The sequence below is a fragment of the Equus asinus genome, chromosome 23 (genome assembly GCF_041296235.1).
Source record: "Equus asinus isolate D_3611 breed Donkey chromosome 23, EquAss-T2T_v2, whole genome shotgun sequence".
NCBI lineage: Eukaryota > Metazoa > Chordata > Mammalia > Perissodactyla > Equidae > Equus > Equus asinus.
The window spans coordinates 48,278,681-48,303,993 of record NC_091812.1 but is presented as its reverse complement, the minus strand read 5'-3'; the positions used below and the strand labels follow the sequence as shown (position 1 = coordinate 48,303,993).

The 25,313-nt window shown below is 33.3% G+C and overlaps 1 protein-coding gene across 10 annotated transcripts in view; it reads right to left on the bottom strand.

Moving 5' to 3' along the window:
- Positions 1 to 25,313, bottom strand: part of CCDC171 (coiled-coil domain containing 171) — a 295,440-nt gene that overhangs the window by 61,658 nt on the left and 208,469 nt on the right. For 9 of the 10 annotated variants that reach the window (XM_070495543.1, XM_070495541.1, XM_014843487.3 and 6 more), the window contains 2 exons: positions 23,870 to 23,924; positions 7,161 to 7,292 (listed from right to left, as the gene is read on the bottom strand). In XM_070495543.1, the coding sequence (XP_070351644.1) occupies positions 7,161 to 7,292; positions 23,870 to 23,924 (187 nt within the window). Of the gene's footprint in view, positions 1 to 1,015; positions 1,165 to 7,160; positions 7,293 to 23,869; positions 23,925 to 25,313 lie in introns of those variants that run through there. The other variant, XM_070495547.1, reaches the window with a different exon arrangement.

Below are 25,313 nucleotides of genomic sequence, written 5' to 3'. Positions count from 1 at the left end.
TTCTCCTCCTCTACTCTACCACCACCAAAAAAAAAACCCAAAAAACAGAAAAACAAGTCAAATAGGCACAGGAAGGGGAGGGAGGAGGACGAGAGAAAAGGAGGGTGAGAAGACTTCTGTGATGACACCAAAGCTTTTCTAAGAATGGCTAACCTGCTAGGGTAAGTCTCCAGCAAAGTTTTCCTGGTCATCAAAAACTAAAATCTTAGGAGGAGATACAGATTGAGGGCAAGGCGCAACTCACAATGACCATAAGCAATGTTCAAATGCCATTATTTAACTATCCAGTCATGGCTATCCCAATTTGTGACACACCCTTACACACTAACATCTTATTTCTCGTGATATTTTGTTTCATTTACCCTTGCTTACAGCTCTATTAACCAGGAAATTTTGAAGAAACTTAATGTCTGCTTGTGCATTATCAAATCTTCAGAGTAGAATCTAAAATTTTGACTAGTAAATAACAACAATGCTTTTCCGACAATATTCCATCAGAAAATTCCATTTACTCTTCCTGGTGTCAACAGAAAAATCAAACTCACTAATTCTTATATTCACTCTCAAGTTAGGCCTCAAATCTAGAACATTGAGATTTTTCATCGGCACAATTTACATTCTGTAGAACTATACACGACAACTGTCAAGCAGCTAGACGGACAAAGAACGGCATTTTCCCATCACAATGCATTTATTCTCAGATGAACTACATGATTTTTCCAGCCAACTGTTTTCCCCTAACAAACAGCTCTTCTCTGGGAATTACTTTCCAACCTTTGAAGAAGGTAGCATTTCAACATTCTGTTTGATTCCACAACCCAATTCTAAAATCATTTTATGTTTTTTAATTTAAAAGACATTTTGATTTTAGGATTTAAAGAAAATTGTACAAACTCTCAAAGATAACACTTTAGATAACCCCAAAATCTTTTTGATACCTTATTACTAAAATGATCCCACTTACCAAAAAGGTCAGATTTCCAATAATCTCAAACATTCAAAGCACAGTCATGGAGCCAGAAATAAATGAAAAAGAATATCTGTGAGACAAACAGCTGTCACAAATATATTCTCTTTCCTTCACCATGGAGACTCTTAGACTGAACCTGGTAACTCTGCAAATTAAAGACCCAGCGAGAATGGGCATCTGAAAATCAGGGAGACCTAAATTATAAAAAGAAGACAAAACCTTCTTTTAGTATCAGAAAAGAAATAACGATACTTTTTAAAGCAAACTAAAGAACTAACAGACGTCGTTTAGGAGTAAACTGCAGTCTCTTTCAGGGGCAATTGGGGAATATATTGAAAGTCTTAGAATGTGCCTAATCTTAGATGCAGCAATTCCACTAACTTATCCTAAAGAAAAAAATAAAAGATCAAGGCAAAAGTTTATGCAAAAAGATATTGATTGCCACCTTATTCATAATAACCGAAAAAATTAGAAATAACTCAAATATCCATCAATAGAAAACTGATTCTATACACTGTGGTAGAGGCATGTAGTGAATATAACACAATCATCAAAAATGGCGAGGGGAATGTACATTTACTGACAAGAAAGAGATCTACGATATCTTATTAGGTTTAAAAAAATGCTTACAAAATAGTGTGGCCCAATTGTTGTTTAAATATATAGAGATATATATAAATGATATGTACATTAAGTGTTTGTATTTATGACTAAAAAATAAGTAGAATAATTAGCTGGAAGAATATACATACACCAAAATGTGAACACTGGTTATCTCTGAATGGCAGACTTTCAACTGATCTTAATTTTTCCCTATGCTTTTTAGAATTTAATTTCTTATTTCATGGTCATGTACAAACTTTATAAATTTTTTTTTTAGATTTTATTTTTTTCCTTTTTCTCCCCAAAGCCCCCCAGTACATAGTTGTATATTCTTCGTTGTGGGTCCTTCTAGTTGTGGCCTGTGGGACGCTGCCCCAGCGTGGCCCGATGAGCAGTGCCATGTCCGCCCAGGATTCGAACCAACGAAACACTGGGCCGCCTGCAGTGGAACGCACGAACTTAATCACTCGGCCACGGGGCCAGCCCCCAAACTTTATAATTTTTTTAAAGCAAACTTTTAATATTAGTAAAATTTCTATGAAGTTATTATAGTGCTTGAAGGCAAATGTCATTATACACCTGAGTATATTATAGTATTGTTATAATATTACAGTTTATATATATAATAATGAACCAGCATAATAATTTTTAAATAGGTATATTATAATCTTCTTATTAAAAAAAACAGCACTTGACACATTTAATAGCAAGATTTCCATTCAAAATGGCTGGTTTTCATGTTTTAAGAAATAATCAGGTATCTGAAAATTCACTTATGTGAATGGGATAACATGAAGAAGAAGACCTCTAAATAACACGATCTTTCAAGTGAAATTGCCTAACATCTCTTTAATGTCCAAAAATGGAGAAATTTCTTGCACAGCAATTAGAAGGGTGCTGCATTAAGCAGTGTAACAGAGAACACATGTACAAAATTACCAAGAGTGATTCTTGATATTTTTATTCCCTGACAGTTTAGGTACAAACAATTATATCCTCCTTCTATACATAAAATAATAACAAAATTCCCTTCAAAAAGTAACAAAATTCCCTTCAAAAAGTTCCTTATGATTTAACTTTATAAATACAACAAAATAGCTGGAAGAAATTTCTATGCCTGCAAAATAAGTATAAATGTAAAAACCATGGCATCCGAAAAGTCATGAGTACAACACATAATGAAAAACAACACCAAGTAAGGACTATGTAATGACACGGTGGCTTCGGGTGATTAAAGGATTACTGTATTTATGGGGAAGGCTCTGTTGTTTAGAATCTTCATAAATAAATGGTTTCACAATGAAGCCTTCTTAATGAAGTGTTTATAAACATATATTTATAAAATATACTACATTTCCAGAGGTATAGTTATTATGCCCTAAATCTTTAACACTTTTATGAGATGGTTTGGGGAACTTTTTCTCTTAAATGAAGTGGGCCTAGAAGTAAAAAATTGATACCAAGTCTCGTAAGGCCACGCACAGCCTAATCAAAGCAGCTCCCTGAGTCAACTTGTCCAGGGGCTGAAATCAAGTATTCATCACCCTCACATACTGAGGGCATCCTCTGTGCTAGGCATGGTCCTGAGCTTGGGTCTGCAGCAGTGAACAAAATCAAGTGTCTGGCCTTATGAAACTTTCATGTTAGTGGATAGCTAACAAATATTGAGGGTTTATAATGTACTTGTCACTATTCTACACACTCTAGATGTACTAACCCATTTAATTGTCACACTAACACTGAGTTAGAAACTCTTGTTATGTTCATCTTACAGACGAAGAGGCCGAAATACACAATTTAAGCAATTTTTCCAGTTAACTTCTTTTGGATTTCTATTCTCTCCACTATTTCCTCGCAAATGAAACTGTATTCTACAGACAGATGCTACCGTTATTCTTTTTCCCTCTCAGCCATCTTAAAACACACACACACAGACAACAGTACGCCATGGTTTACAAAAGGCAGAAGGGGATGATTAAAAGCATGAATGCACCAGTTACCCTACTCACTGGATATGTGACTTTTAGCAATTTTCTTCACCTCAATAAACTTCAGCCTCTTCCTTTGTAAAATCGATGAAAGCAGAGCACCTATTATTCATAAGGTTGTTGCAGGGGTTAAATGAGATAGTAAATGTAAGGTGCTTAGCACAGTAACTGGTACCGAACAAGCACTCAACAAATGTTAACTATTAATATTGTTCTTTGTTGTTTATTGTTGAATGGTGCTGGAGACATAAACAAACATTTATTGGATGCTTGCTAATATTTGCTAAGTATTAAAAGCATTACATATCATAATTATTGAAAAAACACAATTCAAAGTACAAGATAACGAGTAACAGGTATTATTTTTATAAAGTGTGGGCAGAATATTTTTTATTACAAAGTCATCTGCATTCACACTGTGCTGGACTTTTCAGTTAAAACTAACTTGTCTAATCTAGGTGTTTTTATTTTTTTTCCAGTATTCTAGTAGGCTGATATACTGTTATTTGGGACATAAAAGCACAAGTATAATGGTTCTCATGACACTGGAGGGTTTCATTGGAGTCATGGCCCCATCAGAACAGCAAGTAACATGGAAAAGTAAATAGGGAGCCAAAGTTGATCTTCATTAAAATTATTTAAAGCTTCTGAAGAAACAAGGAAGCATGAAGGAACCAAACGGAAAGATATAGAGGAAAAGATCCTAAATAACCATGCCTCAAAATACAACTCTCCCCCTCAACACACACCTTACAAGTCATGAAAACAAGACACTGCCGCTTTCTTCATTTTTTACAATGGGTCCCCTAATGGCTGCAATATAACAGCCCCCACACATTGCCTGCCTTCTTTGTGCTGGCACTGTGCTCTCTACTTTACACACATTGCCTCACACAACCCTACTACCAGCCTGAGAAATCAGTAGCATCCCACTTTTTTGCAGATAAGGAAATTAAGGCTAAAAGCTAGCAGATCTCAGAGACTAGTTGAAGGAATTTTATCCGGTAGGAGAGCATCAGTCACGTGCTCTTCTGGGTCCAGAAAGAAAAGGCAATCCACTCATCCTCCTTGCCTTTCAATCATGCTCACTGATCTTCCTTCAATGCAGGATTGTGTCTATAATAAAGCCCCATTGGAAGAGACAGACAGTGTAGGAAAACTTCACCTCTGACTGCTCTAAATGATGGTTGTGAGGGTGACCAAACGGTTCACACACTACCACATGCTGCATGGTGATCCTCTCCTCATCACAACCAAGCACATGCAGTCTAAATAGTCCACTTTATCAGCACAGAGTACAAAGCTAAGCAAATCCTCAATTCCTAAATATGTAGCCACTCAGCATAAATATACATATTTATATTCTGCAAAAAGGTGAAAAGTAGAGTTCTATAATATTAGCCTGTCAAATGCTAACAAAAGTTTTTATCTCTGAATTTGTCTACAATAAGCATAAACTATGACCTACATCATACACAAATGCATAATGAATATTTTGTAAATGGAAGAAAAATTCCACTATAGATTTCAAAGGTTTTACTCTTACCATTTAACATAGGTGTCTAGATGTTCTACTGCTAGATTTAACCAGTTCAGGTTTTTCAGTCAAATACACCTGGACTTAAATTCAGGCTCTGGGCCCTGCCACTTACTGGCTATTGATCTGACCAGAGTTACCTGTTGTAGTTGTTTTTCAATTGTAATGTCATCTATTTAACAGGTCTATTGTGAATATTAAATAAGATCATGTATTTAAAGAGCTAAGCATGATACCTAGTACATTGTAAGTGCTCACTGAAATGGTAGCTATTATTGCTATAATTAAGGCCTTCAATCACTACAGTGCCTTTCTTCTCAAAGTACTCCAAAGCGTATCGTTAGTTGTGTGTGTCTGCGTGTATTTGTGAAAAACACTATTACGGCCCAAATCATGCGCTCTTCTCTGCATGGAATACTAAGCTACAATATATACATTACTAAACTACAATGTATATTACAGCATGTCAGTGCAAAACTTACCCAAGTATTTTAGGTATATGGCAATGTGCACAATAACTATTTTTATTAGAACTTGGAAAGAATAGCAGTTTAAAATATGGGTCTCTACATTTCCTTCTTGTTATTCACGGATGTCAGAACCACAGAGAGACTATGCTTTGCCCCCAAAAACGGCATTCCTAGGAATCAGTCTTTTTCCAAATCACCAAAATCTAGAGTTTAGGAGGAGTCTTTATTTGTGAATTATGACAAGTACTAAGCCCTGTGAGATTCTGAATCAAGATAGTCAAGTAAAGGATTATTTTGCAGCCACTAGAAAAATCTCAAATCATATTGTACTTGTGGTTACAATGAATTCATCAATAATGATAATCAAGTTTAAAACATACATCTTAATCTTGCACTAAATAACCGTACAGTATTCTAGCTTATAACTGAAAATAAAAATATTTTATGCTAAGTTTTACAATTACATATACATTTTAGATATATTGGTGGGCAATCTAACGAAAGAAATGAGTGTTTTTTCTTTGTAGAGCATTTATTTGGGTACTAATAACAAAACAAATTAGGGCATGGAGCATGTAGAAAAAATTAACATAACTCCACTTGGACTGACATTAATTTTACACAAAATTAAAATTTCACAGGATCATAAACTGAAGAATGAAAAAGTTTAATTTAAACCTCAAAATGTGAAACAGAGACTAAGTTTTAAGAGATATTTCTCTTTCAAATATACTGAAAAATCTAGAGTGCTATGGAACAAGGACAACCTCTTTTGAAATATTAGGTTCCGTATAGTTTACATAATGTAGATAGATTTTTCTAATAAAGGCATTGGGTATTGAAAGGAGAATAAAGCACACACTGAGTTTTGTTTTGTCCAATTAAAAAACTTTTTAATCCTAAGGAAAAAAATGCTTACAATAACACAATAGTAACCTAGACTAGAAACATACCTGCAGCATCTGAAAATGAATATGTTTTTGAAAATAATTTTCTTGATTAAATTTCTTTTAAAGTTATTTGAGGTTTTATGATTTGCTGCTCTGAGTTTTATAAACGAAATAACCAGTTTGCACACATTATAATGTTCATTCAAACTAAACTTTAAAGGGTAAAATACTCTTTAATGCCAAGTACAGTTGCGTTCTAGATTTGCTGAAACTAAATTATCACCTAAGAAATGTTGGATATACTACGGAATTAACATTGAAAAATTTCAAATACCTCTCCTGATAATTTTATCTCAAGTTATTTATTTTAAAACAATAAGAGTAACAAAGTGAGACTGGCTTCAAGAAGTAACAGCCTGGTTCTTATTGTCCTCTGCTGATAGGAAAGTATTTCCTTTTAATACTGTAGTTAGCTATAACACACACATTTTTCCTTGGTAAAAATACTATTCTGGTTTAACAGGCTAGTTCTAGACTTTAAAAAAACAATTATTTATAAAATGTAGTGTTACATGATAGAAGAAAAATTATTTGCATCTCCTTTAAGTTATTCACAATACTTTGAGGCTTTCATTCTCTCCAGTTAGTGCAATTTATTTTTCCACACGTCTCAGCAGCAAACAATGTTATTTAGACTCTAACCTGGCACGCTACAACCTCTGGCCCGCCCTTGAGCCCCTCCATTGCAAAGGTCTCCAGGTGCAGTTTGGGTAGCTGCAGGGTGAAGTCATTCCTACTTGCCGCAGTCCGTGACAGCGAGATCTGATCTCTGACCTAAAGGGAAAAAAACAGCATCAATGGTAATTCCCCTTCAGACACATTAACTGGGATGAACTGGGTCCCCTTGAGCCCACTGAGTGGACTTGCATTGATCGCTGGACCTGAAATCCATGAATAAATTTAGGACTAATTGATTTTTCGTTGCAAATAAATCTCTAATTCAGAGTGCTGGGGGAGAATGTTAAGAAGAAAAAGCATCCTCCTGCTTGAAATAAGGGAGGGAAGAAGAGTCGCTGGAGCTCTTCTGATCAGAGGTTTTGAATTATTTTTTCACTGTTCCTCCCTCAAAAGAAAAAGGAAAGAAGGAAAAAACATCCACAAAATCGAAAACAAACAGCAGTCTCCTAATTATTATCCATTTCTTAATAACATGTGTAATTTAACTGGTATTAATTGGACAAGATTATCGGACAAGATAGTTATTAGGTACTAGTCTTTAAAAAGAAAACTTCAATACCACGTACCCTGAAATAAAAACAAATATACTCAACACACAAGGAGACTTGAAAATTTATTGGTAAGAGGTTTGTGTGCCCTTCTTACTCATTAAGCTGAGTCTTAACAATTAAATACATATCAACAAACTCGGTCATGCAACTTCTAAATAAGATAATGGATAAAATCAGTAGTATGTGGACTACATTTTAAGCATTCGGAAAGGTAACAATACAAACATATCATAGATACAGGAGAAATACCAATTCTCCAGCCAGTATTGGAATCACATGCAGTCGATATTACACTGCCACCTTCTGGACAAAAGAGAAAATACTCCTTATAGAATATAAATAGATATAAGAAAATGTTCAGAAACAGATATTTTCATTTTTAATTTCTAAACTTAGTTAAAGCCTTAGAATTCTACAGTTTAGTTTGGTTTTAAGGTCAGTAGGGTCTCATTTTTAATCATATACTTTAATGATAGAAGTTTTCATATGTAAGCATATTTTCTAACTTTCCTTATGCCTGAATTGGTTTTAAAAATATTTGATAAATATTATACAACTAACTTAAAGCCACAGGATAAAAAGAGTTCTCATGAAGTAGCAAAGGTCAAAAATGGGGAGAACTAAAAAATAACACTAATTGCTCAAATAAATGTATCTATTTCTCTACTTGAGCAACTTCAAATGTAACTTGGCAACAACATATGTTAGAAAAACCGCTCCTTCATTTTTCAATTCTGCTTAGGCAGCCTGTTAAACTGTTTGAATTATTTCTTATTTTATGAACAAAATATCATACTACATAGGGTTTCCTTAAACCAGCAAACACACACAAATGTGATGATGTCTTTAATTGTTCATGCAATTCTATGGGCATAAAAATCCTTATACTTCCAAGTTGATCTGAGGAATTTCTGTCAATAAGTGAATGTCAAAGTGTAGGCTGTAAATCCTACACTATAATGCAATTTTTAGAATAGTGTGAGTATTATCTGCACGCTGGAGTCCGAATTTAGAATGTATATTTATCTGTAACAAACATTTTCCAGAGTCTTCAGTCAAGATGAGAACACTTTTAACTTACATAACATAACAAAATAAATCACATTTTACAAATACATTTGCTTTAGGTTTTATATTTTATACGTATGGATACCTTCTCTTGCTTTTTTTTTTTTTTTTTTTTGTCACCAATGTGCACTCAGATAAAAGAAAACATTAATGTGGATTAAGGTACCGAGAATTTATCAACATCAAACCACTAGTGTTTTGCCTTCTACCCTTCTGAACCATAGTCAATAGATCTAAATATTTTACTGCACCCTGGCCAATTCATTGTTTGATGTTTAAAAACTCACCCTGAATCAAAGAAAATTTATTAAATTTGAGCCCCCAAATGAGATACTATTAGCTTTGAAAGTCAAGTTTAACTGCGATATTGATGATTCTCTTTTTTCTGTGACAAAATTCACTAGGGAAATCCTGGATGTCAAAGTACAAAAGCAGATTACTAATATGGGCAAAGCAGGGAGGGGGCACCATAAGCAGTGTAGGTATAATCCACAACACAGTTCGTGCACTGGGGTCCTTTAACCCGATTAATATCAGGCACCATGCTTCATCTGTGATGCTTGACATAAGGAACTTGCAGTAAGCCACATTTTATATTCTCTAAACAAACTTTCTGAACAATATTAAATGGAGGCATTTGGGGGCATTAAAACTGTGATTTATTGTCAAATTAACATTTTCACTACAACTTTATTTAACTTGTCAAATTAAAGAATTCTTTATCTTAGAAAAAGAAAACTCAAAATGCAGTTGCTTTGCTAAACCTAATGATGGGCATCATATACATTATCTGGATAATATGCGTGTGTTAATACTTTCATTTAGCTATAAATTATCTGTTGAATGTTAACAGTGCCGGCGAGAGACAATGACTCGTGATAGAAATAATATCACAAATATTTCTACTAAAATTTAATTAAGAGTGTTTTCCACTTTTAAATTAAACCAAAACTTTGAGAGTAGGCATCTAAAATGTTCTCCGAACATTTCTAGAAAAGCTTTTTAAGTCTTGAAATAGGATTGGCTAGGAATTCTTTTATTTTAATGGGTAAGGGGAGTGAAAACATGATGTTGAGAGAATACAAAACAGCCAACACTAGAACAAGAAAAAATATAATGCTGCATGCAGCCAAGGAGCAGGAAGGAAAGATGACGAGGAAGAGAAAAAGTGGAAAGGTGGAAGGGGGAGACTGTTGAGAAAGAATGCAGAAGGCAAGTTTGAATTTCAGGGTGTGAACAAGGGTAAACAGAAGAGATTCAACACAGAACAGTACGAAAAAGCACTCTCTCTTATTGCATTAAATCTGTCCATGAGAAAAATAGAACAGGCGGGCTGAGAACAAAGTAACTAAAAACAGAAAAGAGAGAAGTAGGATTTGTTTAGGAAATACTGCCCTTTATACAAAATTATTCCTTTCCAACATAAGAATCTAAAATAAATTTCTTCATTGGCAAAAAATTTTGAAGTAACAATATTAGAATAGGAAAATCATTTTTTTTCCTAAAGGAAAAAGTAGGCTCACCTTTTAAAGTACAGATTTTAGTGTGAATTAGGATTAAAACCATCTTTATCATTTGTCTATGGATTAAATTATAATTTCAAATTAATTTTAAATTATAATTTCAAAAGCCAGTCTTTAATTTTGTTTACAGCACATCATTATTCATCCTATAATTAAGATTCTATACCCTTTTCACTGTGATTTATCTATAGATGTGAGCAATAACAAATATATTTACAATGTTTTTCTACTTCAAATGGCTAACAGTTCATTTTTAACCTATAATGAATTTTTTCATAGAATATCACAATGTAAATCTCAATTGTTAAATTACATACATTTTATAACATGCTACACAACTGTACAATTTCATAATATTTTGACACAGAACAAAGAAAAACATGCCTACATTACTCCATTCTAAAATTCTGATTTTTAGAGTTTACTTTCTTCCTTTCATATTATATACTTTCAGAAAGCACATGTTTCTAATAAATATGTCAAAAGAAACAAGAGATGTATGAAGAAAAATAAATGAAACTTTCAAGAAGTCAAAACATTGCTATAAAATATATATTTATTTTATTGTAACAATCTAGTTCCAGATTTAAGTAATTCATAAAATCCATGTGTACTGTTTCTACTCCTCCGATTAGCCTTTCCTCACAAGCCACTAATCTATTTTCTAATTTTCTGTATTTCTACTGTAACACCAAAAAGGCTATTTCTGCTAGATATATCAACTATGAAATTAAATTAGTTATTTTTAGAAAAACTGCTCAACTCTCAAAATGTGAACCTGCATCTTTTATCATGCACAGCTATAAATCTCTCTGGACCCAAGGTTCCAAATAAAAAAAAACAAAACCTTATGAAATGTAGTACTAGCCGTGTTTTTACCAATAGGATACCAAAGAAGAAGTAGTAAGGATTGCAGATAGAAAGTCAGATACACTTAACACATGTAAAGAGATCTATACAATGCCCGAATCTGAAATATGTAGGAAAAGTAACTGATATTAGGACCATACATCATAGTCTTAATCAGCCTAAAATTGTATTTACTCCAATTTATTATGGCCTCCATTGATTCAAAATAAACATTCTGACCAGAGATATTCCCATCAAACACAGACCTCCACAATATTTCCTGTAGCCTCCATTCTTAACATTGTGTTTATGTTTTACTTTGCCTCCATTCCCTGCCTTCCTTTGTCCTACTCCCTTCTCTGTACCTCCTTCTACTTCTATTGATTCCTTGTTACTTTCCTTTCTCTCTACTCTATTTTTCATCCTACACACTAGAGCAGCCTATGCACTATTTTTCAACCTATGCACCAGAGAGCAGTGTGTAATTGGCACACTACAGCCCAGGGACCAAATCCAGCCCACCACCTGTTATTGTAAATAAAGTTTTATTGGAACACAGCCACACCCATTCATTTATGTATTGTATTTGGCTGCTTTCCTGCTACAACAACAAAGCTGAGTAGTTGAGACAGAGACCAGATGGTCCACAAAGCCTAAAATATTTACTATCTGGCCCTTTACAGAAAATGTTGGCCATCCCCTGCCTTGGAGGTATAGAAGGAAAGATAATATTTTTCACCATCTATAAAGTCTTTAAAAATGACCACATCTCACCAGAGAATGTATGACAATTTCTAGTCAGTCAACCTCCTATTACTAACACAGGGTACCATTTCACAGACACTTTCTGGCTCCTTTTTGCAAATGTTTCATGAAATAAGTGTACTATGTCCTGATGTATTTTCAAGTTTTATATAGTCTAATATACAACTTGACTGAGTCTAACTTTCCTGGCACAACTACTGTCACCCATCCTAATATCTAATCAACAGAAAATTTGGTTAAATAAGTAGAAGAGGCATCCAGGAGAGCCTTTTGTAAACAGAAAGAGGAGGGAATCAGCCAGAGCTAACTGTATACTCTGTAATAACACCAGTAACAAGAAAAATGCTATGCATACAGAGGCTCTTAGTAAATATATGGTCAAATAAGAATGTTATTCTAAACTCATGAATGCTACAAGGCAGCAGAAAGAGAAAATAATAAAAAAGACATTTAGACAGTTCCAGACTCTAGTACGTGCCTAGTGACAGAAGCAGGGATTAAAGCTTATTAATACATTGGAAATGACATTCATGAATTGGATAGTTATATCTAAATGGATATTTTCCTATTTCTTTACTTGTTCCTTGATACTATTTAATTAATGAAATGGATAGAGTACACTACCAATTCTATTAGTAATAATACTATTAGTACTTCCAAAAATACTTCATGCTTCTCAAAGTACTCTCCACACTACCTCACTTGATTCTGCCATCCACCTTGCAAAATGGCTACTGCCATCCCTAACGTGAGGGTACTGAGCCCAGTGTTCTTAGCACCAAATAATAATATCTCTTGATATTTATAATGAACAGTTAATAGTTAGGAAACTGTTTAAGATTTTGGTACTTCTTCTATTTCCCTACAAAAAAACACCACTAATTTTTTTCCTTTTCTTTGTCCCTTGTCTGGCAATCTTAACAAAAACATTTAAGTTTCATAAAAGTAGTTTTGTGACAAGCAATGGAGACTATTACTTAAACATCTTTATGCTCTTCAGTAGTTTCATTGGACCTGAGGGCATTCTCATTTGTTCATGTTTTCTCTCCCCCACCCTTCCCCCCTCCAACACACACACAATTATTACACTGAGAGACATGTTACCTGTGTAGCCATCATCCTTATACCACGGTTACAATCTCACATGGAAGATCCCCAAACTACGATGTCCCAAATATATGCAACAGTTCCTGCTGTGCTCCATACCTATGGGAAGGAGATCTGGGCACTCCCTCAGCAGAAGCAGGCACTCCAATGGCACTGCAGCAAGCACAGATACTCATAATTTGAAAAGACAGAAGTGAGAAACTAGCTTCTTTTGCTGGCAGGTTATTTAACTTAACCTACAACTCTGGAGCAGAGCCAAAACTCTCCAATGACCGCCAGCTGCTGTCATCAGAAAAGAGGGCAAAATCCACCACCACCAAAACCACCCCACACGTTAGAGTTACATCCCAGTTATGGAACCAAAACACTGATCTCTTGAATCAAATTATCAAGCTGGCCACATCCCAATTAAGGATCTGAAAAACGGACCCCTCAAATCAAATTATCGAGCTGGAAAATAAGGTGATTTAATCATGGACATCTTATAAATGCACTGGGCAGCATGATGAATCTGTGGTGTAGGTTATATACTATAGAATGCACCCCACAAATAGATTACTGTGACCTTGAGCTATTTAAACAAACACAAAACTCATACTTGAAAATAGAGAAATGTATTTATGAATTGTTACAGTACTCCAAACAGACATATTTTCTTTCCTAGGATAAATTATTTCAAAGTATAAAGACAAATGCACACTGAAATTATTTAGATGGGATTAAGCTAAAAACTGTGAAGCATATATACATGAATTCTGCAGTGTCTTATCTTTAGTTTGTCAAGGTTTTTAAATCCCTCCTGAGCTGGAGTACCATTTTTAGCTTGGTTAGGTCAGAATGACACTGAACAATATGAATGATGACACACAAGACAGCTATATGGACAGAGTTGTCATCAGCAAGCCAGCTGTACTAACACCTGTATGTCCTGCACAGCTGATCTCCAGAACTAAGGATCAAGAAACTCAGAATGGAGCGAAATTCATAGATATAAGTAACATTTAGAGAGTCATAAATGAGTCACTAAAAATTGGGTTTTAGAGGCAAAAGATCACGTTTCAACCTTTAAAATACTAGCAGTTTCATAAATTAAAAATTATTCTATGGTCTTTGTATTCCTTAAAAATGCACTGAAAACTAAAAATCAGAGATAACTACGTGTTATCAAATATTCCGGTTAACCATTTTTAAGATAAGATTATAAAATGATATTTAAAGATTTGGCTATGCAGAGTCTTCACCTGTCAGATAATTAACTCTATTCTATCCCACAATCCACTCTAACAATAGAAGTAACCATCCTTCTACTTCACAGGAGTCAAACTAGGTGTTACCTATAAATTCTTTGTTAGCATATCTCTGTTTCTTAGAAACATTCTTATAATTGAATTTAGGTTTTCTCCTCTAGCTCTTGATTAGGCAAAGTAAATACACATGCTATTTTAAGTGATCAAGTAAACAAAGCAGGCTACAATATCAGCAAGACTTCCACTGGAATCTAGAAATGTCTTTGGTTAGGTTTAGAGACTGGGTGATGGTAAAAGTTTGACTCATTCAACAAACATTCATTAAATGCCTACTGGGTACCAGGCACTTTGATAGATGCTGAGGATATAAAAATTAAGGAGACAGAATTCCATCCCTCAAGGATATCAAAGTCTAGTAGCATAATTAATCTCTCAAAATGCATTTCCTAGCCTCCCATTTATCTATAATGTCTTGTTTCTCCTGTCAATTGCTATATCGCCTTCTTTCTTTGCCAGAGAGTATTATGTTAATCAATCTCAAACCTTTATCTTTAGCCTTGACTTTTCCCCTGAGGTTCAGACTCACATATCCTGCTGATCATTCCACATTACCTTAAACTTGGTATTTCCAAAACAAAACTCATCATTGTCTCCCTACTTCTACTAGAAAAAAGTCTGCTCCTCTTTTTGTATTCCCAACATCAGTTAATCACACTGGCCCATCCTGGGAATCGTCCTGCCCTGTTTTTCTCATCCTCACAGGCCATTTTACTAAATAGGTTTCATATCCTTGCCTCTAATACCACCTACCATCACTATCCTGCTTCAAACCTCATCCAGCCTACACGTTCATGGCTCTTAAAACAACCTTCATTACTGCATCCAGTCTGCAAATCTGCCCTCCAGAGCCCAAATTCAACAAGGAAATCTGACCAGATCACTCCAAAGTTTAAACCCTAGTCAACTCCCTACTGCCTCCATGATAAAGACTCAAGGTTCTCAGAACATCAAAAAAGTTCTTCCTGACCTGGCTTCCACCTGCCTCATTCAGCCTCATCTCTTGCGCTCTCCCTGCACTTAACGCTGAACTGAGGCTATCTGGCTGTTCATGCTTCCATGAACTTGCACAAGCTACTCTCTCTGCTAGAATGACTTTCCCATCTTTCCTCACACTTCAAAACCCCATCCAGGCATTAATTTTCTTATAAGAAACCTCCAGCCAACCCCTGGGTTTTCTAAACACACCTCATAGATGAGTAACTCTATCTAAATGGATATGGAACTGCATCTTATGGATGCATATTTACCATGGTATACTGGAATTATCTGTCTCTACCTTGAGGGAAGGGACTATGAGACATATATATATATATATCTCCCCAGAGGAAGGTACAGTTCCTGGCACATAATATATACTCAAAAAGCATTTGTAGAACTCAACCATTTCTAGTAAATATTGTATTTGACGGATTAGCAGTTTTAAGAAACTTTACTGTAGAAACAAATTCAAAAGGGTGTCAGGAAAAACTCCTGTAACTTCCTCGTTACTGTTCCAGTGTCATTTCAGCCTGATAAATTTACAGGATTTATAGATGCAAGGTCTTCTAGAGTCTTTCAGGGTTTCTGAATTGTGACTTTCTGTATTATCTTTAGGAAGATTTACTGAAAAGGCATTTACCAATTCTCAATAAACATTCAGAGGTGCCTTTAAAGTTCCTATTACACTACGATCATACACAGGAAACACTTTAGTTAATTCTTCCAAACTTGTAGGACTCAAGCCTCAAGAATCCAGTCATCCTGTTAATTCAACAATAACAAAAAATTACTATAAAAAATGTTAAGATTCTTCTCTACATTCAAATTTTATCCAAATCTACCTACTTTTACCCCCAGATATAGTAAACAAAGACATCTCTCCACTAAGCACTTGGTTAGTGCCCAATAAATGCTTCTTAACTTAATTTTCTCATACCTAACCCTAAATAATCCAGACATTATCCTATCCATCCAGTTATTACCCCATCCTGAAAATTATTTTAATATAATTATTGTAATTTCACTTTTTTTCCATACAATAGAAATATTTAAGCATGTTTAGAGAGGCTCTTGATTTTTTAAAAATTCAATTTCTGAGAGCCCGTATTATCAGCAATATTAGAAGCCTACTGGTAAAGTTATTAGGAAAATAAAAGTATATGATTTTAGTGAGTGATATTAACAAAAATGGTAGAGTAAGGTGCTCCAAAAAACCAGTCCCTCCACAAAAACAGCAAATAAACTGGCAAAATTTGTCATAATCAACTTTTTCAGAGCTCCAGAAACTAACTGAAAGTTTACAGCAACCAGGAAAAACTTAATCAAGAAACAAACACGTGAATCTTCGTATTTAAGAAAATCTCTGTCAAAATACTAGCTGACCACTAAGTTAACAGAACAGAGATTTCAGTGGCCACACATGACAAAGAATACAGACTTTATAAAATTAGTTCAGAAAAGTCACTAAACAAGCAACAACTTCTAGAGTAAGCAGAAACAACACTGGAGATGGGGAGAATGTGGTTTCCAAAGTCACCACACTGTCATATTCAAAATATCCTTTTTTCAACAAAAATTATCAAGTATGCAAAGAAATAAATTCTGGCCTATATACAAGAAAACCAGAAATTAATAGGAACTGTCCCTGAGGAAGTCTAGACATTGGACTTACCACACAATCAATTATTTTAAATAGTCTTAAAAAGTTAAAGGAAACCATATATTAAAAAAAAAAGGAAACCATGCAAATGATGTCTTCCAAAAGAGAAAATATAAAGAGATAGACAGTATAAAAAAGAACCAAATAGAAATCTTGGAGTTGATATATTCAAAGTGCTGAAAGAAAAAAAAAACTATCAACCAAGATGTCTACATCCAACAAAAATATTTTTCAAAAATGAAGGAGAAACTAAGCCATTCAAAGATAAACAAAAGCCAAAGGTGTTCATTACCACGAGACTTGCCTTAGAAGAAATGCTAAAGGACGTGCTTCAGCCTGAAATGAAAGGATACTAGACAGTAATTCAAATTCATATGAAGAAATAAAGAACACTAGTAAAGGTAACTGCATAGGTAAATATAAAGGCCAGTATTTATGTATTTTTGGTTTGTAACCCCTCTCTTTTGCCTATATGATTTAAAAGACAACTACATAAAACAATAATTATAAACTATGTTGATGGACACACAATGTATAAAGATATAATCTGTGACAATAACAACATAAACGGGGGGACAGAGTTATATAGGAGCAAAGTTTTTGTACACTGTTGAAATGAAGTTGGCATTAACTCAAACTAGATTGTTGTGAATTAAGATGTTAATTGTAATCTCAAAGGCAACCACTAATAAAATAACTAAAAATTTTTGGTAAAACGAAGGAGAAGGGCATCAAATGTTATACTAGAAAAGATCTAACACAAAAAAGAGGAGTGGTCTAACATAGGAATTGAGGAACAATATAGACATAATGCATATAGAAATAAAGGAAAATGGCAAAAGTCCCTCCTATCACTAATGACATTAAATGTAAATGGATCGGGGGCTGGCCCCGTGGCCGAGTGGTTAAGTTCGCGCGCTCCGCTGCAGGCGGCCCAGTGTTTCGTTGGTTCGAGTCCTGGGCGGGGACATGGCACTGTCGTCAGACCACGCTGAGGCGGCGTCCCACGTGCCACAACTAGAAGAACCCACAACGAAGAATACACAACTATGTACCCGGGGGGCTTTGGGGAGAAAAAGGAAAAAATAAAATCTTTAAAAAAAAAAAAAAGTAAATTGATCGAACTCCTCAAGTAAAAGTCAGAGATTGGCAGAATAGATTTAAAAACATGATCCAACTATATGCTGTCTACAAGAGATTTATCTTAGATACAAAGACATAGATAGGTTGAAAGTGAAAGGATAAAAAAAAGATATTCCATGCAAGTAATAACCAAAAGAGAGCTGGAATAGCTATACTAATATCATACAAAACAGACTTTAAGACAAAAGTTTTTACAAAAGACAAAGAAAGATATATAATTATAAAAGGGTCAATCCACCAAGAGGATACAACAATTTCCAGATACATTTGCACCTAACAACAGAATCCCAAAATATATGATGCAAAAACTGAGAACATTGAAGGGAAAAGTAGTTCAACAGTAATAGTTGGAGACCTAAAAAGCTCACTTCATCAATGGATAAGACAACTACACAAAAGATAACCAAGGAATTAGAAGACTGGAACAACACTGCAAACCGGTTAGACATAACAGACATATGTAGAACACTCAACCTAACAATAGCAGAATACACATTCTTTTCAAATGCACAATAACATTCACCAAAACAGGCCATATTCTGGACCATACAACAAACTTTAATAAATTTAAAAGAACTGAAATCAAACAAAGTATCTATTCAAACCATACAGAATTACATTAGAACTCAACAGTGAAACAATAGCTGGGAAATGCCCAAATATTTTGAAAACTATACAACACACTCTTAAACAATGAATAGGTAAAAGAAGAAATCACAAGGAAATTAGAAAATACTATGAGACAGATGAAAACAAAAATGCAACATAGCAAAACTTATGAGATGCAATGAAAGCAGTGCTCAGATGGAAATTTATAGCTGTAAATGCCTACATTAAAACAGAAAAAAGGTCTCAAATCAGTAACTTAACGTTCCATCTTAGGAAAGTAGAAAAAGGAAAGCAAACTAAACCCAAAGGAAAAAGGAAGGAAATAATAAAGATTGGAGTAGCAATAAATGAAACAGAGAATAGAAACCTAATAGTGTAAATCAAGAAAATCAAATTTGGTTTCTTGAAAAGATCAACAAAATCAAGAAACCTCAACTAGACTTACCAAGAAAAAAAGATTAATAAATTACTAAAATCAGGAATAAAAATGGGGACATACTACTGACTTTAAAAAAATAAAAATATTTCTAAGAAAATGAATACATATGTCAAAAAAACAGATAACCTACACGAAATAGACAATTTCCTAGAAAAATGCATCTACCAAAACTGCCTCAAAAACCCAGAAAATCTGAAAAAGTCTATTACAAGGAAAGAAACTGAATCAGCAATCAAAAAACTTCCAACAAAGAAAAGCCCAGGACCAGATAGCTTCACTGATGAATTCTACCAAATGTTTAAGCAATTAACACCAATACTTCTCAAACTCTCCAAAAAATTGAAATAGAGGGAACACTTCCTAACTCATTCTATGAGGCTATTATTACTGTGATACCAAAGCCAGACAAAGATATCACAAGAAAACTACAAACCAATGTCCCTTATAAACATAAATGAAAAAATCCTCAAAAAAAAAAAAAAACTAGCAAACCAAAGCCAGTGGCATATTCAAAAGATTATACACCATAACCAAGTGGTATTTATACCAAGAATGCAAGAATAGATCAACATATGTAAATCAACCCATGCAGTACACATTAATAGAATGAAGGAAAAAAACATGATCATCTCAATTGAGACAGAAAAAGCATCTGACAAAACCCAACACCCTTTCATCATAAGAAAAATTCAAAAAACTAGGAACAAAAGAGAACTCTCTCAATTTGATAAAACACATCTATGAAAAACCTACAGCTAACATGATACTTAACGGTGCAAGACCAAAAGATTTTCCTCTACAATTAGAACAACACAAGGATGCCTGCTGTCATCACATCAATTCAACATTATACTGAAAGTCCTGCACAGGCAATTAGACAAGAAAAAGAAATAAAAGGCATCCAAATTAGAAAAAAAGAAGTAAAACTATCTTTACTTGCAGTTTACCTGATCTTATATATAGAAAATCCCAAAGAATACACAAAAAAATTGTAAGGCCTAATAAATTCAGCAAAGTTGCAGAATACAAGATCAACATATAAAAATCAGTTATATTTTTATATGCTAGCAATTAAGAACCAGGAAATGAAATTAAGAAAATCACAAAGAATAAAATACTTAGGAATAAGTTTAAACAAGAAGGTCTTAAAATCTGTACACTGAAAACTACAAAACATTGTTGAAAGAAATTAAAGAAGATCTAAATGTAAAGACATCCCATGGATCAAAAGACTTAATATTACGATGGTAATACTTCCCCAGTTGATCTATAAATGCAATGCCTAACTATCAAAATTCCCATTGCTTTCTTCTTCAGAAATGGACAAGCTGATCCTAAAATTCATATGGAATTATAAGGAACCCTGAAATGCCAAAGCAATCTTGAAAAAATAACAAAATTGGAAGACTGACACTTCTCTATTTCAAAATTTACTACAAAGATACAGTGATCAAAACAGTGTGGTACTGATGTAAGGACAGGCATATGGATCAACGGAATAGAATTGAGAGTCCAGAAATAAACCCATACATCTATAGTCAATTGATTTGCAACAAGGGTGCCAAGATCATTGAATGGGGGAAGAACAAATAGTGCTGGGATAAATGGATAGCCATGTGAAAGAATGAAGTCAAATATTTACATCACACCATACACAAAAATTAACTTAATACGGATCAAAGACCTAAATATGAGTTAAAAGTATAAAAATCTTTGAAGAAAATATAGGGGAAAATCTTCATGATCTTGGATTTGGCAATGGATTCTTAGAAATAAGACCAAACACACAAGCAACAGAAGAAAAAAATTGGACTTCATCAAAGTTAAAAATTTTTGTGCATCAAAAGACACTATTAAGAAAGTAAAAGGATAACCCACAAAATGGGACAAGGACGTATAAAGAGTTACTGTGTAATGGCTACTGGGTTTCTTTTTGGGTGAGGAAAATATTCTGGAATTAGGGAGTTGTGATGGTTGCACAACATTGTGAACGTATTGAAAACCACTGAAGTGTACAGTTTAAAATGGTCATTTTTTTAAAAAGTTCCATAGTTATGGTTTTTGCAAAATAGAAAAAGCAGTTGAGAGTTCAACTAAATAGAGAAGTGTTTGTATGAAAAATGCACCTCACGAAAAGTTGTGATGACGATTTTGTTTTCTCTTGTTCTTATTTTTCTTAATCCCAATAACCTGAAATTAGCCCCAAAAAAGTTTCTTAATAAAAAGTTAACTTCTGACTTACATTAAAAATGGGCATAATAAAATATATATATTTAAATTCAATTAAAATAAAACTTCTGCTTCTTTGAAAAATATATGCTTTTAAATGAAAATGACTGGGCTTCCTTATTAAATACTAGCATCAGTCCCAAATGAGACTTAAAATATAATATCTAGTCAACTGCTTTGTATTATACAGTTTTAGGATTTGAAAAGTTGAATGCAACGTGTCAAATTTAAAAACTAATAACATTAACAAAATGTAATTTTTTTCCTAAAAACAAAGACATTCAGTTTAAGTTCTTTAAAATGTTAGAAAAGAAACAATGTTAACATGAAAACAAGTTTTTTCTATTTGATTATTGTCAGAAGTTAGTATTAAAATTCAACTCAGAAGGTAAAAAATAGTTTTATTCTAGAACAACTGATGTGAAAACACATGTGCTTGAGAAATATAAATAGCTATACTATTTGACTATGTACAGTAAACTTTGCTAAAGGGTCTGGATGTAAACACACCATTTTTACAGCACCATGAAAGAGCCTAGACCCTCCTTCTATACTACTGTTAGTTTCTCCAAGACACTGAAATGCCACTGCACGGCCCAAGGTGGCCAGAAAAGTAAACCTGTGAACTCCCGCATGAGGACAGGTGGGCTGAACCAACTGAGAGCTTCAGAGGGACTCCCTGGGCCACTTCCTTATCATCAATTCCTTCTCACCCAAACTTCACAGAAAAGGGAATTAGCCCAATAATCAATCAGCCTTTCCTAAATTTTCACTTCAAGCTTGAAAAGTAATTTACAATTTAAAAACCATTATATAATTAGAAAATTCCAAATACATAAATCAAAATAATTAACTATTAAATTTGAAGGCAAAAAAAGCCAGAAAGCAAAGCAGATCTAGAGGACTGCAGGCCAGTGCTGCGGGCACCTGTCTTTCCATAAGACACGCAAATCAAAAGATGAACTGTAACTGAAGAGCTGTATGAATATAATTGTCCTGTTGCAATCAGTCTTTATTATATTTAAAAAATATATTTTGCCATTCTCATAAGGAACGGATAAGGTACAACATTTATATTTCATATTGATAATGGTTTTTCTCTGATGTCAAAGTCCAAGACAGCTGCTATCCCACATTTTTTTCCTCCAGCTGGGAAGATGAACAAACAATGAGATTTCAAAGGAAAAGTTAACTATATAAAAAGGTATGCCATATATATGACAATTGATTTTTCCTACCCAAAGTCTTACCAAGTACAAAAAAATCTAATGAAAGATGTCTCTTTTCCTACAAATTTAAATTTCAGATTTTTAGCATATACAGATTTGATGTGACTATATTTAAACTATATTGACTAGTTACACTTTTTTAAATGGAGAGGGGGAGACATCATAGTTTCAAACAAATATTACTTAAAAAAAATAGCACTCAGAATATTAGATCTTTTTTTCAGAATGCTTTTGGCATTATGAAATAATGCTAATCACTTTCAATATCTAAAAGAATACAGAGGCCCGGTGTTTCTAAAATGTTAAAATGTATTAAATATTAGTTTGTTCATGTTTATTTAATATCTCCTTAAAAAGGTTAGTTTTTAGGGTATTTTTAATTGATTTACAAACTATATTATATAACAAATTTGATTCACAAAATTATTCTAAATATGATTCATTCATAAATCCCATATATCTTAAAAGTACTAGGTATTTATATTTTCAACAAATTGCCTATTAGACAGTAACAGAAACACACAAATAAATTTCTCTATTTTTAAATAATGAAATAGTGAGAACATTGAATCTGAAATGCTAACAAAACATAGTTAATATATTAAGTTTTTAGTAATAGCATGTTATCCTTGTTATGGTGCTCATCACTACAAATTAAAAGTCAATTTATCATACAGAAGTAATTAAATTTGAGAATAATATAATCATATTAAATGTATTAACTTTCTATTTTAAGAATATATTCTTATAAGAAGGTAAATTACAACTTGAAAAACATTACTGTCTAGTTAAGGTATATGAGTACTGCCAAGTACAATACATTATGTCTCTCCATATACATATATAGGATAGTAGATTTAGGAGTGGTAAGAGGTTAGACGATGTGGTCAAACATTTTATTATTATGAGACATGTAAGAATCTTAATGACCTCTGGTTCATGCAGCAAAGACCACAAATAATTCAAGTGCAATTATACCAGTTTGGGGAAACCACTATTTTCATAGTTTTATTAAGTACATAAAGTGAATTCTGAAAAATAGCTATGCAATACAGCATTGTATAATACATTTTCAGCCATTTAAAAGAATCTTTCTGTTGATTTATTTTTAAAGAAGTATAAAATGAATTACAGTACTTTGCAGTTGATAAAAATAATGACTAGGAGAACTGTGTCATAATATAAATTGAACAATATGTAAGAAAAATTACAGTACCTTATGAAGCATATTTTCTACTGTTCTCATATGATTAGCAACACATTCTTTGTCTCTATAAAAAAATAAAAAATTAGGTGTTAGTAAAACCCAAGCCTTACTACAACTGTTACACATTTTAGCATAAGTCACTATTATTGAAAAATAAAGGCTGGTTATCATTGTACTCCTTCTAAAAGTGTAAAACTTAAACATATTTTCATATTTAACTGGTATATGTTCATATTTAACTCATATCTTCAGTTATGCCTGCCATAAATTAGAGGCGGGAAATCTCAAGGATATCTTCAAAGTTAAAAAAAAGTGAAAAAGAAAGAAAAAAAAGAAATTATGATTACATTATTGATTTAAAATGTGCTGGAAAGGCTAAACTTTTATTCTTTTGGTTTATAATGAACAAAACTTTTAAAATCTTAGTGGTGGTGATATATTTATAAATGACCATATTAGGCAAAATAATATTTTCCTTTCTACATAGACTTTTTATGCTATAAAAATTGCACAAAAATCCTCTATGACCCTGACTAGAACTATGCAAAGTTACTAATTTCTTCTATCACTTTGTATACTGAATTTAGCCTTAATAATGAAATAAAAAGTGTGAATGAAAATGCTGAAGACAAAAGTTTAATGGTAAATTATAAATTGAGAACTGTAAATAATGTATTAGCTCTCCAAATTTCAAATCAGCTTTCTTTAGTGTTATAAGAACATGCGTCCATGATCACAGATCATACACATGCCAAATTCCTGAATTAGTAGCAAGGTTTGAAGACACAATATGAATCTGGAGGTTTTCTAATCTTGTTTTCATTAATCCCAGAATTTTCAGAGCTATAAGACACACTAGAAATTACCTAGGCTAAGCTTCTCCTTTGACATTGGGAAAATAAGACCAAACAGTGACAACGAAAAGCTGATTTAGTCACACTTATATTTTTTAAAAATGACAATTACATATATCTTATATGGTGGTGCAATGTTATAGAGCTTTACAATTTTCAAAAAAACTACTGGTGGCAATTGAAACATGCCAGTATTTTGGCCTTGTATAAACTCATCTTTTCATTACCTATGAGTGATTTTCCAAGCCCACTGGCAAAGCTGTGGATATCCTAAGATTGCAAATTCTCTGTTCCGTGATTTATTTTACAGACTAAATTCATATTTCATGATGTTTTATGCTTAAAAAGAGAGTTTGTCTCAGAAAAATTTTTAATTAATATACATGTTTTTGAAAGTACAGGAATCCAGAGTTCCAAATTTAGAAATCACTGAGTTTATTAAAATTAAGCGTTTGTTTAATCCATAAATAGATTTTCTTTAAGCCATGCTATTGTACAAAGGACTGTCTTAAAGTATTCCATAAAATTTGATGTGGGGCACAAATAAAAATACCCAAGAGAACTGTTCAATTTGAACTTCACAGTGTATGTCAACTTGA